Source organism: Emydura macquarii, unplaced genomic scaffold (assembly GCF_026122565.2).
Source record: "Emydura macquarii macquarii isolate MOO-44397 ecotype Brisbane River unplaced genomic scaffold, CSIRO-AGI_Emac_v2 contig_320, whole genome shotgun sequence".
In the NCBI taxonomy this organism is placed as follows: domain Eukaryota; kingdom Metazoa; phylum Chordata; order Testudines; family Chelidae; genus Emydura; species Emydura macquarii.
Window position 1 is genome coordinate 12,757,287 of NW_027130457.1, and position 18,770 is coordinate 12,776,056.

Here is an 18,770-nt window from a genome sequence, read left to right on the forward strand (position 1 = left end):
GTCTAACAGCCCCAGGGGCCTCACTGCTCCAGCCACTGATCAAGGGAAGCACACCCTTCTGCTTCAGTGTCTCCCTTTGCCAGCTGTTTGCTACTGCACTTCTTTCCTGGGAGTCTTTATAGTGCCTGGCTAACGAGCCTGGCAGCTGCTCCTCATCAGCCTACTCCGTGCAGGTTTCCTCAGCCTTTTCCAATCCCCTCTAATTAGGACACCCATGGCAGAGGGATGAATCAGCCTCGTCTCTCCCAGCATCCTGTCAGTGTCCTTCATATTGAAAGCAGCGAACCACATCACTTCTTGAAGGAAGGGGATTATAGATGCTACTATAATCATCCAAAACTTCAGCTTTTGAATAAAGATGTTGAGTTGCCAAAGGTCCAGGATGGGTCTCCGCCCTCCATTTTTTGGGGCGGATTAGGAAATACAAGGAGTAGAACCCTCTCCCATGATAATGAGGCAGAACACACTCTATTGCCCCTCAGTGTAAAAGGGATTCTGCTTTCCATTGAAGAATTACCTCGTGTAGGCCTTGCTGAAGCCCTAAGCATAACTAACAGTGTGAACCAAAGACTGTGAACCAGAGTACGGTTGGCCAGGGCAAAACAACAACACACTAGGTAACAGCTAACACCAAGTAAACACATTCCTGACTGGAAAGGATGGTACAAAAAACACACAGATCTCTCAGGTAACTATGTAAATGCAATCCTAAGAGATGGTACAAGAACACACTGACCCCTTGTAAAATAAGGATGAAATGACAGGATAATAGATAACGATGTTTTGTTAGAACTAGTAGGTACAAGGGTAAGGTTTGTAACTAACAGTGTCTGGAGTGTAATACTTAACTAGTTTGTATCAACATTAAAAAGGAGAAGTCATAGGAGGGGCAACTTTATGCTAGCCTAGGGGACATGATCCTGTTGTCCTGACTGAACTGGTACCATTGTCATGGGTATACATGTGTTAGTGTATTTGTAGTTCTTATGGGGTGCTAGTACCGTGCATTGTCGACAATAATCCTGGCCAAGCACCTTTGCCACCGAATTGAGCCTGTGGTCTTTCTTATGAACAACACTGAGGTCTACTGAATTAACATGCTGTACTGTCTGCTAGTGCAGCTGACATTGGAGCTCCAAGTACAGCAAAACTGGCAGCAGTAACAATGCTGCAGCACCAGCAACACTCCACAGCACTAACACCACTTCATGAGAATGGTGCCCGAAAGGAGATCAGCAAGGGGATTTGTGAGGCGGGAGGGACAAAAACTCTATAGAGTATCCCTGGTGGATAATCTCCAGAACCTGTTGTGGTCTTGTTCCAATTGTGGGCAAAGAATGTAAGATGGCCCCCAAAGGTGACAGAGCAGGATGTTTGACATCAATGATACTGGTACGCAGGTCTCAACCAACATGTCAAAAGTGACTCTTGGCTGGTGGCTGAGAGTGAGTAGAGGTTGTGGCAACAGAGGGGGTCAAGAAGTGAGGGCTCTGAATCTTTCAGCATTTCCGCAGAAGTTCAGCTGTGCGCTGATAATAAGGTGCATAAGGAAGGGGTGGCCTCAGTCTATAGGACTGCGTTGGGTGTTTCCTCCTTGGGGGCCGGAGTATCAATCTCCAGGGAATGCAGAGTCAATCTCGAGTCTTTTAGTGAGTGCAGGGACTCATCCTTTTTCTCATTGAAGAGATTCAACTCATCAAAAAGCAGGGCCCTGGATGGTGTTTTGGACCTCTCTGTGAAACCCTAACAATTGCAGCCAGGAATCTCTCCTCATGACTAGACTAGTGGCCACTAGTCATGTCCACTGCATCCACTGAAGTTTGGAGAGCTATTTTTGCCACTAGCTTCCCTGTCTTCTGTGGGAAACTTGTCTGTGAAGTTTGCGAGCCTGGAATTAAATTAGTTTGTGAGCCTGGAGTATTAAAACTGTATTTCACTAACAACATTTGAAAGGTCACAACATGAAATTGCAGGCTAATGTAGGAGAAGACCTTCATCCCCAGAAGGTCCATCTCTTAGAGCCTTTATCTGCCAGCGTGCCATTTGATAGCGTGACCAGGCCCTTTCAAGCAGCTACCTGAACCACCAGCAAGTTGTGGGAAGGATGAAAGAATAAGGATTCAGACCCTTTAACTGTCTCTCAGTCTTTTTGGGTATAGGGACACAAGATGCTGGAGCGTGCCATACCACTCTAGCCAGTTATAGTATGCCCTCATTGATGGGCAAGATAGACCTTACCCTGCAGCTGCAAGATGTCCAGGAGCTGATGTTGAGGATCCTGGACATCCTCTAATGGGATCTGTAGGTCACTGGTAACTCTTTATAACAGCTCTTGGAACCAGCAATGGTCATCCAGTGGAGAAGATGAAGTGGCACCCATTGGAACCATTGGTACTTGCGGATCAGATTCCTCCATCTCCTACTTGTACACTGACAGAACTAGCTGGCAAGGGGGAGAGGAGTGGTAGGACTCTTGAGAGGGGCCCGAAGGACTGCCATAAGGATCCCACAGACCCCAATAAGGCCTGAAAGAGGGATCGAACAGCTGATGTGGGGGATGCCAAACAAATTGATACCAGTGGTCCCTGAGAGGGGACAGAGAGTCATGCCTGACAGAATGGCAAGCCTAATCCTTCCTCAATTGTCTGTCAGAGCTCAACTGCCTCCACGAAGATACTGGTGTTGCCATCTCCTCTGCTTTATCCGAGTCCAAGAACTGCTCCATCAATAGCAGGGGTAACACTGTCGCAAGAAAAAGTAAACAGCATTCTGGGATGTAATAGCAGGAGTGTTGTAAGCAAGACACAAGAAGTAATTTTTCTGTTCTACTCCACGTTTATTAGACCTCAACTGGAATATTGTGTCCAGTTCTGGGTGCCATATTTCAGGAAAGATATGGACAAATTGATTAAAGGTCTAGAGAACATGATCAATGAGGGAAGGTTGAAAAAATTGAGTTTCTTTAGTCTGGAAAAGAGAAGACTGAAGGGGGACATAACAGTTTTCAAGTACATAAAAGGTTGTGACAAGGAGGGAGAAAAAATTCTCTCTGAGGATAGGACAAGAAGCAAGGTCTTAAACTGCAGCAAGGGCAGTTTAGGTTGGACATTAGGAAAATTCTTCCTGTCAGGGTAGTTAAGAACTGGAATAAATTGCCTAGGGAAGTTGTGGAATCTCAATCATTGGAAGTTTTTAACAGTAGGTTAGACAAACACCTGTCAGGAATGGTCTAGATAATGCTTGGTCCTGACATAAGTGGAGGGGACTGAACTAGATGACCTCACGAGATCTCTTCCAATTCTACGATTCTATGATAAGGAACTGGTTAGAAGAGAGATTACAACCGGTCATACTCAAAGGTGAACTGTCAGGCTGGAGTGAGTTTACTAGTCGAGTTCCTCAGTGATCTGTCTTGGGACCAATCTTATTTAACATTTTTATTAATGATCTTGGCACAAAAAGTGGAAGTATGCTAATAAAATTTGTGGATGACACAAATCGGGAGGTATTGCCAATACAGAGGAGGACCAGAATATCATACAAGAAGATCTGGATAACCTTGAAAACTGCAATAATAGAAATGGGATGTAATTTAATAGTGTAATGTGCAAGGTCATGCACTTCGAGACCAACCACCAGAATTTTTGCTTTAAGTTGGGGATTTATCGGTTGGAAGCAACAGTGGAGGAGAAAGACCTGGGAGTGTTGGTTGATCAAAGGATGACTATGAGTCATCAACGTGATGCTGCCATGAAAAAGGCTAATGAAATCCCAGGATACATCAGGCGAGGAATGTCTCAGAGAGATAGGGAAGTTTTAGTACCATGATACAAGGCACTGGTGAGACCTCATCTGGAATACTGTGTGCAATTCTGGTCTCCCACGTCTAAGAAAGATGAATGCAAACTGGAAGAGATGCAGAGGAGGGCTATTAGGATGATCAGAGGAATGGAAAACCTGCCTTATAAGAAGAGACAAAGAGCTTAGCTTCTTTAGCCTAACCAAAAGAAGACTGAGGGACGATATGGTTGCTCTCTATAAATACACCAGGGGGATAAATACCAGGGAGGGACAGGAGTTATTCAAATTCAGCATCAATGTTGACATATGAACAAATGATATAAAATTGACCATCAACAAGTTTAGGCTTGAAATTAGACAAAGGTTTCTAACCACCAGAGGAAAGAAGTTCTGGAAGTTTTTTGCCCCTTCCAAGGGGGATCAGTGGGGGCAAAATACTTAACTGGCTTCAAAATTGAGCTTGATAAGTTTATGGAGGGAATGGTATGATGAGACTGCCTATAATGGCATGTAACCGATCTGCAGTTGCTAGTAGCAAATATCCCCAATGACTGGTGATAGGACTCTAAATGCGGGAGGGCTCTGATTTACTACAGAGAATTATTTCCCAAGTGTCTGGCTGTTGGGTCTTACCAAAATGCTCAGGGTCCAACTGACTGCCATATTTGGGGTCAGGAAGAAATTTTCCCCTGGGTCAGATGGGCAGAGACTCTGGGGGAGTTTTGCATTCCTCTGCAGGATAGGGTACAGGTCACTTGCAGATTTAAACTAGAGTTTATGGTGGAGTGTTTGTAATTTAAGGTCTTTAAATCATGACTGAGGACTTCTGTAACTCAGCCAGAGGTTAGGGGTCTATTACAGGAGTGGGTGGGCGAGGCACTGCAGTGTGCAGGAGGTCAGGCTAGATGATCATGATGGTCCCTTTTGTCTTAAAGTTTATGAGTCTTTGAGGATGAAGAGTTTCCCCCAAATAAAACAGAAGCTAATTATAAAGTAGAAACCATTCTGCTGACTAACTCTTGGATTTGGATAGCATCCTCAGACTGCGAAGGAGCTGAGCTACTCCAATGTTTCATGTTTCAATGTTTTGTCTATGTTTCCTGACTCTGATGCAAAATATTGATTTGTAGAGGTGCATAAATTCCTCTTCCTTGTCATATGTAAGATGGCTTGTAGCAGCAAGGAGACTCATCGCTTAGTATCAGATCCACTGGTGTAGGAGCTGCATTTCTCTGATCTTAACATGTCAGATCTGCAGAAACATCCCTGCCTCAGTGCGGAACCAAAGCCATAGCTCTTGAAAGAGGTTGATATGGAAACCCTGGAATTGATTGGTATGATCAAGACAACAAGGAAACACTTGTCACTTTTGCCAAACTGTCCAGTCTGATACAATGTCTTAATTAGAGAGCTACATGTATTTACGTAGTCTTTGCAAAAGAATGGCCCTAAGGTTGAGGCTCTGGATAAACAGTTGGATCCAACTCCTCCTCTGAATGTGGATCTTACTCCTTGGGGAATTCTGTGCCAAATAATTAAAAATTCTGCACACAATATTTTAAAATTCTGCAAAATTTTGCATATCTTGTCAAAATAAGAATATAATCACACCAATTTCAATTATTTTGGAAATGTATTTCAAAATACCTGTCAGCAAGTTATTTCTGTAACAATACAGACAACAGAATTCCCCCAAGAGTAGGAGTAGAATCTGACCAGTTGGAGCCAATGCAGGACCTTGTATTTTCATTCTCGTTTTCTTGCCCTGCCCCCGTAGGTTACCGTATTTCAAGCCCAGATCGAGGACACCTCAGAACTGGAGGGGTGTGTTTGTACTGGGATGGGAGACGGAGGGGTACTGGATGGGGCTGTGTAGCAAAGAGTCCAGCTGCAGGCTCCACTCCATGCAGCTTCATTACTGTCTCTCCTGATTCAATTTAGTTGCCCACACCCAGAAAAACTTGAGTGCTGTCTCTCTTGAGCCCCTTCCTGCTGCTCCCACCAACCCGTGGGGTAGATAATATGTGACCAAGTGAGACTGGCAAACCCCGGAAACACAGCCTGCCCACATCTCCCATGAAGGCACACTACGAACTGGAAAGTCGGGCTCTGCCGGCCCCTAGTGGCAGCATTTAGGCAGAAAAACTGAGCATGGACATTGGATGCTGGGAGAAACTGGAGTGGGATAAGATGAAACCTCAGAACAGGTTTTAACTGATAAGGCTTCTTTTAAAGGCTCAGGCCCTCCTTCTGTCTCTCCTTTCTAGTTCATGCTGTGAAAGACCAATAGATAATATAAAGAGTAGGGGAAGGCCCTTCTCCTAAGCATTTTAGGCACTGAGCATGGACATTGGATGCTGCGAAAACTGTGGGATAAGAGATCTTTTAAATCCATATTTCTTGATCTTTGGATCATAGATAATAACAGCTAAACACTATTTACAACTATTTGTCTAACTATTAAAAAAGTAAGGCACCCATCTAACTTGCTAAGGATCTTGAAACTGAAGAATGCTCACATCGGACCATGGTCAGCAGCTCGAAGGAACTGAGACAGCAACTACTAATGCACAACCTTTTACAAACCCCGTCTCAGAATGTGCTTGAATGCTGAGTTAAGGGGCAGGTAGGGGTGTTCTAATAGGCATTACTAGTAGAAGGATGCACAAATCTAAGGCAATAGTCAGTACATATCCCAAGAGTGGCAATACAGAAAGGATACTCGAAGAGCACACAGATTTAAAAATTGCAAATGTAATCTTAGTAAAATAGTTTGTTTCACTGGCACAGGCTCCTGACTGTTCACTGAGAAAGATTCAGCAAAATTACAGCCAGTGTTTTGCACATCCTTCCCCTCCACTTTCTTTGAAGGGCCAATAAGATTAAATGATGAAACTGTCTTAACATGAAAAATGTAAATCAAAATGTTCAAACCTATGAACTTCCCTTACATTTCAATATGCAAACAGGCATTATTTATTGATTAATAATGCAGTATACGTTACCTTTCTTTTTAGTGGTTTCTTTAATCTTTAAGCAAACAAAGCACTTTTTTTTTTCTGAAAGTCCCAAGATATGAAGAAGTTCTTGCACCTCACTGACATTGTTGGGGCATATGACACAGAAGGCATCTCCAGGTTGGTAGCAAAATGTTGTTTTCTGTTTTAAAACAAAGATTTTTTTTCTAAAAAGCTGTATAATAAACCATGGCCCATATCCTCCACATTCCTAAAACAAAACTTTCCAGATTAAGACTACACTGTCATTATATTTTATATTTTTATTATATTTATCTTATATTTGGTCGTGGTATATCAGAAATCTAAGCATGTAACCTTTTCTTTTTAAATTTAGGTTTTCTAATTAGGAAACCTATTCTCTTACTGGTCCAAGAGCATTTCAAATATATAAGAAGCCCAGTTAAACAGTTTATGCAGAAAAAAATATGTTTACAATGGGATTTGTATTCATAAGAAGGCCCCAATTCATTATTAGCTGCGTATATTGTTTTGGGACACCTGAGAATTGAATAAATACTGAATCTTCACAGTGAATCAAAAGTTTACATAAATTTGTTACCTTTAAAAGAAAATTAACAGGTTAAAATACTTTGGTGAATGGTGATTATAATTATATACAATGATTTCCTTTTCCTGAGCAAATTAGCACAAGAGGAGTCTTTGAATATAAACAAGAGGTCATAGTCTCTTTATTTGGCTGAGGTGCATGATGTTAACTGATAATTTAATCTTAAGTGGAGCACCTCCCAAGAGGTAGTTGAACTGCGTTGTAATAGTGACTATAATATGATTAAATTTAACATCCAGGGGAGGGGAGGGACACACCAAAGAAGCCCACCAAAATAGTATTTAACTTCAGAAAGGGGAACTACACAAAACTGAGGAAGCTATTGAAAAGGTACAGTCACAAAAGTGAAATGCCTGAAAACTGCATAGAAACTTTTTAAAAACACCGTAATGGATTTTCAAATTAAACGTATACCACAAACTAAAAAACATAGTAAGACGACCAAAAAAGTGCCACCATGACTAAACAACTAAGCAAAATAAGTGGTTAAGGGCAAAAAGGCATCCTTGAAAAACTGAAAGTTAAATCCTACTTAGGAAAATAGAAAGGAGCATGAACTCTGAGAAGCATAAAAGTATAATTAGACATGCCAAAAAAGAATCTGAAAAACTGGCCAAAGATTCAAAAACAAAACAGTAAACATTTTTAAGTACATCAGAAGCAGGAAGCCTGCCAAACAACTAATGGGGCCACTGGATGATCAAGGTGCTAAAGAGGCACGCAAAGAAGACAAAATCACTGCGGAGAAGCTAAATTAATTCTTTGTATCGGTTTTCACTGGGGAGGATGTGAAGGAGATTCCTACACCTGACCCATTCTTTTTAGTGACAAATCTGAGGAACTGTCCCAGATTAAGATGTCAATAAAAGAGGTTTTGAAACAAAGTGATAAGTTAAGTCATCAGGACCACATGGTATTCACTCAAGAGTTTTGAAGGAATGCAAATATGAACTACTAATTGTGGTATGTAATCTATCATTTAAATCAACTTCTCTATCAGATGACTGGAGGACAACTAATATGAGACCAATTTTTTAAAAAGGCTAACTCCTTTACTATATCATGATACCACTATATAAATCCATGGTATGCCCATACTTTGAATACTGAATGCGCTTCTGGTCACTCCATCTCAAAAAAAGATATATTAAAATTGGAAAAGGTACAGAGAAGGGCAACAAAAATGATTAGGGGTATGGAACAGCTTTTGTATGAGGAGAGATCAAAAAGACAGACTTTTCATCTTGGAAAAAAGATGACGAAGAGGGGATATGACAGAGGTCTATAAAATCGTGACTCTTGTGGACAAAGTGAATAAGGAAGTGTTATTTACTCCTTCTCATAACACAATGACAAGGGGTCTCCCAATGAAATAAATAGGCAGCAGATTTAAAACAAACAAAAGGAAGTACTTCTTCACACAATGCACACAGTCAACCTGTGGAACTCATTGCCAGGGGATGTTGTGAAGGACAAAAGCATGACATTGTTCAAAAAAAAGCATGACATTGTTCAAAAAAGAATAAGGTAAGTTCATGGAGGATAGGTCCAGCAATGGCTATTAGCCAAGATGGTCAACAATGCAATCCAATGGGCTGGATACCCCTAGCCAATGACTGCCAGAGGCTGAAGTGGACGACAGAGGATGGATCACTAGATGATTGCCTGTTCTGTTCTGCTCTGAAGCGCTTGGTACTGGCCAATGTCAGAAAACGGGATCCTGGGCTAGATGGACCATTGGTCTGACCTGCTATGGACGGTATGTTCTTCTGCTGTTCTTATGAAACTCTAACATGTATTGTACAAAGTGCGTAGACATATACGCACAGTGTACATGGCAACAATAATCAAAATATTTATTTACAGGGTGCACCAGCACAAAGGACTCAGTGATCCTGACAACAGTGGCCCAAATTTTCAAATAAGTGCATGCATACTTTTAAGCCTGACTCAGGAGTGCAAATTTTCTGAATGTGTATGTAAATTGGGGTTGCACACGCACAAGCATGTGGAAGACTGCATGCTCCCTTAGGTGCTCACCTGTTTGAAAACTTTGAGCAGAATATACATATTCCAGATAAAAACAGAACAAACCCTAATTGTAACCAGGCAAGCACTTCTGAAAAAGTCCTACTGAACTGAAAAATAATTAAACCAATAGGGTTCAAGAGCCTACAAAACTTACTTTAAGGACCTACAGAATTGAATAGACTGAGTTATCACTGTAGTAGAATTTCATAAGTTGATGTATGGAGAATATTGATAAAAAAATGCTAAAAAGCAAATAATCTTTTACTTGATGATGTGAAGATGATGACGTGGTACATGTAGATGTACTTAAAAATTTGTTTCAAATATCAGAAACGGAATGGGAAGAAATCATACAAACAACTACATAAGATGAGAATATAAAAAGGGTTATTACAGATATTGAAAAAGGATTTAATAAAAAAGTGATACCGAAGCAAAATAACCACTCTATTCAAGACATCAGTAATTGAAGGAATTCTGTTAAAGGTAATAGAATAGTAAAGTTAACAACAGAGATGTTGAAACACATACATGAGGGACATTTAGGCATAGAAAAATGTAAACATAGAGCACAAGAGGTTCTGTATTGGCCACAAATGAACCAAAATATAGAGGGTTATGTGAAACAGTGTTTCTCAATGACCAGTCCATGGACCAGCGCGGTCCCTGAGATCTCCCTGACACAGATTAGACACAGTTTAGAAAAGCAGCAAGCTGGTCCCTGGCATCAAAAAGGTTGAGAAACACTCATGTAAAAGAATGTGACATATGTCAAAAACACAGAAATGCTCAGTCTAAACAACCTAGGACTTTTACTCAAGAAAATATAAGACTTGGTCTAAAGTAGGTTTAGATCTATTTGAATATTAAAGACATGCATATGTTATCACTCTTGATTATTTTTTGCATTTTCCTGAAGTAGCTATACTAGAAAACATATGTCCCAAACAAGTCATTAATAAAACTGAATCAATTTTTGCAAGGCATGGCTTTCCCAATACAGTAATGACTGATAAATGGACCTCAGTTTCACAGTCAAGAGTTTAAAAGTTCACCCATAGCAAATGATTTCAAAAGGTATTACACCAAGTCCAGGTTAACCATAATCTAATGAGCAAAGAGAAAATGGTGTTTAAATAGTAAAAAAAATTAAATCCTGATTTATATTTGGCATTATTAAATTATAAAAAAACCCACCATTACAACAAGGCTTATCAACTGCACAGAGGTTATTTAACAGAAAGCTTAGAAACAGATTACCTATGTTATTTCAAGAAGGATATAAGGAAGGAGTAAATATTAATATCAGGTAAGTTTGTAGCAGAAAAATTATCATGATAGAGGATCACATGAACTACCTTATTTGAAATCAAATGATAGAATACATATCTAAATGGTAGAAATTGGGCTCAAAAAGCCACTGTAACAAAAGACATATCAGCTCAATCTTATGATGTCATGACTAATGATGGTCAAGTGTGCAGACAAAATTGGAGACATTTGCAATTATTACCTGAAAGATCAGACTCAGTTAAAAAATAAATGATATAGTACAGCAACAAGAGCAGCAAGAAAATGAAAATAACATCACCCCCCTAAGTCATAAGAGTAGCTTCAATAATACAGCAAATACAGAAGTTAGACAGTCATTGCATCAAAGGGGACGTGTTAAAAGACTTATAGCAAGCAGTGAAGATAAATCTGATAGCACAAACTTATTTGTGTGTGTTAAAAAGTTTTAAAGACTTGAGAGGTGTTATGGCAGCTTTAAGGGAATGAATGGAATTTCTAGGATGTGGGAGCTGACAATGGGAGGAGAGAGTTGGTGTGATGTAGACCGATAGATTGACCTGAGTTAACATGCTCTGCAGATATGTTAATTCTGTATCTAATAAAGACTGTAGTTAAATTACTAGTAATGAATTATTATTAAGACTAATGGACTACTTGAATATAAAACAACACAGCCACCACCTTGAAAAGAAATGAAGTTTTTCCATATAACCACTATTAAAAGTTAGTTTACGGGAGCCATGCCCTCTCCTGAATGAATGAGATACTTTATATTACAAACAAGATCAACCTCAGTTGACCCAGATTTCAACCCACTATACAAAGATATTTTTAATAACAGCACCCAGAAGATGTCAGTTGTTCAAAAGATTAGCATGTAACATTGCTCCTAACAGCTTTGTTCCCCAATTAATATTTTTTACCCTTTGTTCCACCAGCTGAGGTGGTTTATCAACTTACTGAAATATCAAGTTCTAATAGCAAAGCTGTTTTTACTGCATCTTCCCTAGTGAGCTGAACTGCTTTGGTCACTGGAACATGGAAGGTTGTACTGTCTGAAACCAATGAGGACAGGCTGGGTTCCTGAAAACAAGGATATAAAAGGTAATCTGATTAAATATAACCAACTGTATGACAGCCTACTATAGTGTGTGTAAATAAACCCGGAAGTCATTAGTGGGACAAATTTCTTTTTCATATTAATGTCCAAAAAAGAAAATTCCAAACCATACCGTAAACATGTATTCTTATACACATAAGTATCTCCCCCATACCTTTTTAAAAAACCTCATACCCGAGACCAAACAGAGGCACTTGCAAACTGATTCTAAAGTATAATAAGCCCAAGTAAAAAAATACAGTTTGACAAATCACAGCTAAGGTGGATACCAAATACAGATTACAGTAGTTTTCTTTTTGAAGAGTTACTTTATAAAAGATTCAATTTTAAAGTGGCAATTATATCAAATACTGTATGAGGAAAGAATGATAGAGTGGCTAACACCGTAGCTAATAAATGTGGAAAGTAAAAATGCAAGCCATTTAAAAACTATTCAAGATTTAAAAAATAGCAATTTAGGATACAGCTATGTTTAGACCAGTGGGCAGCTTCTGGGGAAGAGCTTTAAATATAGTTGTATTTGTAAGTCTCAGCACTCTAAAAATAGTACAACGAAAGAGAACCAGAATTCAGGTTCTGTGCTCACGAGGAGCGGCAACATGCTCAGCACCGAGAGGGAGGAGCATGCTACCGTATAGCAAACCTCTCTGACTCAGTGAAGGGGAAATGCTGACAAGCTCCAAAGGAGCCGGTCCAGCCCACCTCTGCCAGAGGGTGTCCTCATTCCACCCATATCAATAAGCATCATCCACTACCATTAGAGTTAAGAAAACTGACAATGGAATACACATTATAATGTTTTTTCAGATGCACGGGAATTGTTTTATCAATTACAGATGGGCAGTTAATGACATCGGTATCCTAAACAGAGCTGGGTGAATAACTGATTTTTTTAGTTTGCTGGCAGCTCCGAAGAAAAGGTTCAAGTCAAACAGAAACAACATCGCAAAATATTTCAGTGAACTGAAAAAAATCCATTTTAGTTCAATCCCAAATAGATCTTCCAGGCATTTGTTAAGGGCTAGAGATTCACAAAAACAGCCAGAGGAAGAGGAGGAGATGTGGTGGTGCCACCCTCCTTATAACTTTTAGACCAGCTGTTTGGGCTTTCACCTGAGATGTGAGAGACCAAGGTTCAATTTTCTCCTCTGCCTGACACAAAGAAGTGATCTAAACTTGGGTCTCTCACTCACTATAGAAGAGTTCCCTAACTACTGGATTTTGGTATATTCTGATGTGGGGGTCTCTCAATCTTTCCTGTTGAAATTTTCCACTTCGTATAAATAATTTAAAACGTCATTGGAGTAGGAACTCGAGTCTCCCAGATTGAAGACGAGTGTCCTAGCCACCAGACTATACAGTCATTTTCACACTTTTCTTGGTCCTATGAGTATTCATTGTCATTATGAATTATTATGAATGGGTACCATCGCTGTGTCCTTCTCCTTTGTGAATGACATGTATCCATCCACCCAAAACGCTGGTGGCCGAAACTATGTGGTGAATTCATGTCAACTTCACAAAGAGTTTCAGGTGTACTGAAACTGTTTTTTCTAACAAACTATTAGTCTGAAAAAATTCACCCAGCTATAATCTTAAAGCTTCCTTATAATTAAAGGACAGGAAGATAATGTTCATTTTGAACTGTTGGTCCTTAAAGAACATTTTAAATTGCTCTCAGAATGGTTTTAGTTCCAGTCACTCAGATTCAGAGTCCATATAAATCACTAAAGAGGCCACATACCCAGCCCTGCATTTGAGAGTGGATGAGAGGGAATCCCCTTTTGGTGACACTAAGTTCTGAGTTGATGGGATTCAGAAGGAGCTGCCTTTAGCTTTTCTTAGAAGGAAGGGAATGGTTGCTGCAACATGAGACACTGGAAAATAGGTAGGCAGCAGGGTAACAACAGAGGAGCCAAAAGGACCCAACCTGCTGAGCATCTCTAACTGTCCCTTGTCAAAAACAACAGTAAGGAAAAACCACACGTGATTTTGAAATGTTTTTCCCCACTCCATACCTTGAGAGCACAGAAAACCATTTAGATTTGTGCAACAAACAGCTGAGAGACACACTAAGATACTCTACCACTGAATTCCAAATTGAAAAATTTAACTTTTTCATTCTATAGCAAAATTCAAACCTTCCTAATCATAACAGAGAAAGGACAGAATTGCAGGTGCTATTCTCAAAGTCTAGAATTTTATAAAATCCTTTTAAGATTAGACAGAGGTGCTACATGGCACAGCGACCAAGAATTGTAAACCATAAAAATGAAGGTGAAGACAGAAGACCTGGATTCCTTCAAGTCAACAAGCCATTTGAAGAGACTGATGCTCCTTATCCCTGAGGCCAGGCGCCTAAGGGGAGAGGAGGTGAAGGCAACACTGAACAGGCTATGCCAATTGATCAGGATAGCCCATTTGAAATAGAAATAACTAAAGTTTATATACTAGATTCTCCTATGCACTATTGCTTTCACAGTGGTGCAGCTGTGCGGGCACATTGGGATAGCATGCACTATACCAGATATAGACTGGGCATAGTTTACTCCTTCCCCAAGGAGGGAGTTGGGTGAGTGAAGAACCTAATTAACACCTCAAAATTAACCATTTTGTTCTCAGATCATCCATTGTGATGGTGGGGGAGGTGCGCACCAAGGCTCCATTCATTCCCTGTCACTTCTTGCCCACGTACACCTGAGTACGGAATGCAGCAGCTCTGCAGAGGCTGCTTCTACTCCTGTGCTGCAGGTAGCCAGAACAGGTTATAAGGAGGCACCTTGGACTCCTTCCTTCACTGCCTACCAGGCTAACCAGGACACAATTTGGGTGTAAACACTAATCACCTATTTGTACAATTGATCCATATTCTTCATATTTACTACAGTTACAGAGTAAGAAAAAAACATCCAGTGAATTCAATACTGTGAAGAATGAAAAATAGGATGAAATATAACCAGCTTTGTATAGTGCCACATTATCAGATGCCGTACTCACCTTCCAGAAATTTCTAAATGATAGAAACTCAAGCCCTCCTCCTACTTTACAAATACACCCACTCCAGTCTTCAACATATAACAATTAATTCTACTCACTAGCAATGCACCTATCCAGCTACGAGTGACTCCACCTATTTCCTTTCCTCTTCCCCTCTGAACTTCTAGTTCTGTAATTCCCTCATTGTTTCCTAATAGGTTTCATATGCATAACTAAAATCTTCATTTTCTTATCAGTTGCCTTTTAACGTTTTAGAATTGTTGAAGTTTTCTTTCACATATTAATGTTTTTAGAATTTAAAACAAAAACAACTTGAATACTTTCATTGTTTCAAAGAAACAGGAGTTTTTTTAAAAGTGAAATACCTGAACAATGGTCCAGAGGTTTGCGGAGTGCCTATAGAGTTTTGGACCTTTGAAGCTAAGAAATTAAAATTTTCCACTGTTGAGTACTAAATCAAAATGCATAGCTCCTTAGTTAACCAAGAAAGTTCTGACTCAATCTGCAGTAAAGTGTTTACTTACAGTCTAAAATATGACTTCAACATATTTCTCATTTCTTGGTTAGTATAACTCCAGTCAACCTTCGATGCTGTCTCACCACAAGTGCCAAAAAGCTGACTGGAAGAAAGTTAACTATCAAGCTATTTTTTAAAAAAATTAAAATTAAAAAAAGCAAGCAATACCACCTCTCTCAATTTTCAAGTTCATATGGAATTTTATTTCAAAACTACAGTAAGTCAAAGAGCATCTGTCAGAATACCAACTGTCATCTGAAAGACACTTAGAAATATAACCAAATGAACCAAATGTTCACAGTCTGGCAAGCAAAGTACTGTTTCTGAGCTGCATTTTCCAGACCATTCTGGGCTTCATAACTACAAAGTGCAAAAGATCACTAGCTGAGGTTGTGGAAAGTTTGTTTTATTCTGTATAGCATACCATTGTTTAGCATGGATTTTTTGTAACAGCATACTGAGCTTAAAGCACCAATATCAACCATTTGCTAGCTTTGGATCTGCAATTTATTTTTCTATTTACAACAGTAAAACTATTATGAAGTTATTACAGTGGCAAGTTTGTCACTGTTATTGACTAGACAGCTGTATTTTGAGCTAGTTTTGCATAATCATTTCTGACTTTTTGTAAAGTAGGGTTCTGAATGAAACTTGGACTAGGCTGATTTTAATGGAAGGAGCTTTTCTTTACTACAAAATAAACTTTTGATGATTCCAGCAATTAAAGTTGTTCACTTCCTGCCATTTTGGTGTGATTTCCTTAGAAAGGGCTTATCATCCTGTTTTTTATGTAATTAAGCTAGACTTATCAGGTCACTGTCCCCTAAACTGACAAATATTCAGCTTTTACTTCAGATATAAGCAGACACTGGTTACTTATAAGTAATATGAAAATTTGCTTCCTTCAGAAATGTATATGCCTTAGACATTTGTTCAAATGTCCCATTTAAAGTTGGGTGAGGTAATGTCTTTTATTGGACCAACTTCTGTTGGAGAGAGACAAGTTTTTGAGCCAAACAGAGCTCTTCTTCAGCTCAAATGCTTGTCTCTCTCACCAAAAAAGGTTAGTCCCATAAAAGATATTACACCACCTACCTTGTCGCTCTAATCTCCTGGGACAGACATGGCTACAACTACACTCCATTTAACTATAGGAACATCATTGCCAACATCCATGGATCAGAATTTTCTATCTTTTATCATACAAAACTGTGAAGTCCTTACCTGGCCAATGCTGTCCTGAAACTGTACAACTATATATTCTGGTGGCAGAGCAGGAATATTAAGAACGGACTGTGAAAGAGGAGGGACTGATTGATCAAGTGAAGGTTCAGTGTCTTGAACAGACACCACAGAATTAACATTATCTGCTCTTTCAGACAAAGCATCAGAAGCCTTCACTTCTAAGTCTTCTAACTTCAAATGTTGTATTTTTGAGTCTAAGCTGCTTGCTCCTGACATGTTTGGGTCTACAGTCATTACAGAGACACCATTAGACACAGCCCTGAGATTGTTGCTAATGTCTTCTTTTCTGTTCCGTGATGTAAATTCTCTTCTGAGGGCAAGCCAAAGTCCATCAATCCATGGCTCGACCACCAGTTCCAAACTGAAACAAACAAGGCAAAGAGGAGGTAAAGAATGACTTACTTTACTTTTATTTCTTACAAATAACTAAAAAAAACAAACAAAAAAGGTGAGATGACATTTTTCATTACATATATACAAGCAGCTACTACTAAGAGGACTTCCTTTACTAACATTCATGTTTGCATTTAATCATTTGCTGATATTTCACACCACTTCCCCCGCACTCCAGATTTGGGGGGGGGGGGACCCACTCTTTCTGCCAACTCTACAACCTTTATCCTCTTATGATGAAGCTCATCATCAGAAGTTAAAAAAAGGAGTAACTGGAAGACACATGATTTTCAGCAACAGACATAACTTTTTAAGCTGCAGACATAAATAACAAAGTTAATTATTTTTTTAAAACATAAAAAGAAGTCTTCTAGTTGTGGCAATGTTTGTATGTTTTATTCTGTCCTGCACCTTCATAAACCTACCCAATATAAACAGCATTTTAAAATGGCTTTTAGCCAATGCTCTAGTCTCCAGAAAAACAGGAAAAGAACTATTTTTTCACAGGGGTCTCTCTATCTCTAAACAGAGTAGGAGACACTGAGATTAGTGGGCTATTTTACAGAGGAGGAAAAAAACATTTCAGGGAGTACTCAAACTAATCCTACTACTATAGAAGGGAAAAAAAGACGACAAGAACAAAATGTACAGAAGTCTCTACCTGTTGCAAGACAAAACAAACTGGTATGCTCAGCTGAGTAAACCTCCTTTTTATGAAGCGGAGGTCAGTTTTGTTTGCATCCAGTCTTTATATACTAGCTAGAGGTCACATTACCCACTGCCTGGACTGGCCTACAGAGATATTGTAGAACTGTGGTTGTTTTGTATTTATAAGACTGAATTTTCTTTGGTTAAACCTTGTACCCTTAGTATAGGTACAAAAAGGCCAAGCATGTCACTGTTTATAAAAAGGCTTTCAGAAGTGCTGAGACCTCAGAGCTTGCACTGGAGTTGTGAATACATGGCACTTCTAAGTTAAGAGGCCCATTAAAGTCCAGTAAAGATGAGTATGCTTCTTTTAGCTCATATTGGTCTCAATACAGTGAGGTGCTTAACACTGTCAACTACTACTGGCTTCACTGATTGCTTAACAACTGGCAGAATTCATCTTTAATCCTGTGTTTACTGGGAGAAAATGAAAAGCAATTAAACTAATTCTGTTCATACCCTACGCAATCATCCGCCAGTCCAGTCTCATAGAAATGATGTGCACCGAGTTCCTGGAGTCGTTTGTCTACTATCTTCCCACCATTGCAGAAGAACATGTATTCAGAATCTCCCAGACCTGAAAAATCCAAGCAAATAGGATTTATATCTACCAAATAAATAGATAAAAAATTTACAATGAAAAATCAAAATAGTTTCACAAAACAAGAAAGTCTGTACACATAAGAAAATAAATATACTTAAGATCCTAAATTAACAAAACATGTGAACTTAAAATTGAATTAATGTTTACATTATGAAGATATAGTTGAAATATAGTTCCTGTTCACGTACCTACCCAGTCCCACGTTGAAGATGTTGAGTTTCTGTTGCAACAACTATTGGCACTGAAAATGCCTCCAAATATTGCAGGAAGATGTTGCTTAAGTGTTTATCATAAGAAACTGTTGTCAGAGAAACACAAAACACTTAAACTAACTAAAAACAAATTGTAGGTGGCATATTTTATGTGAATTTCAAAGAAATAAACTTATTTCAGCTACAGGTAAGCTTGTTAATATATGTCACTAATTTAAAGGAGAAAAAATATTAAACATACTAGAGAGAAAAAGAAGACAA

At 39.2% G+C, this 18,770-nt stretch overlaps 1 protein-coding gene across 4 annotated transcripts in view; it reads right to left on the minus strand.

Annotated features, from left to right (window-relative positions):
* The window catches only part of MTRR (5-methyltetrahydrofolate-homocysteine methyltransferase reductase), a 76,867-nt gene that overhangs the window by 46,535 nt on the left and 11,562 nt on the right, over nt 1–18,770 (minus strand). For all 4 annotated transcript variants that reach the window (XR_010916498.1, XM_067529555.1, XM_067529533.1 and 1 more), the window contains 4 exons: nt 18,153–18,270; nt 16,572–16,953; nt 11,674–11,796; nt 6,807–6,960 (listed from right to left, as the gene is read on the minus strand). Coding sequence is in view for 3 of the 4 variants with exons in the window: in XM_067529555.1 (XP_067385656.1) it covers nt 6,807–6,960; nt 11,674–11,796; nt 16,572–16,953; nt 18,153–18,270 (777 nt within the window). In the remaining variant the exon portion in view is untranslated. The remainder of the gene's footprint in view (nt 1–6,806; nt 6,961–11,673; nt 11,797–16,571; nt 16,954–18,152; nt 18,271–18,770) is intronic.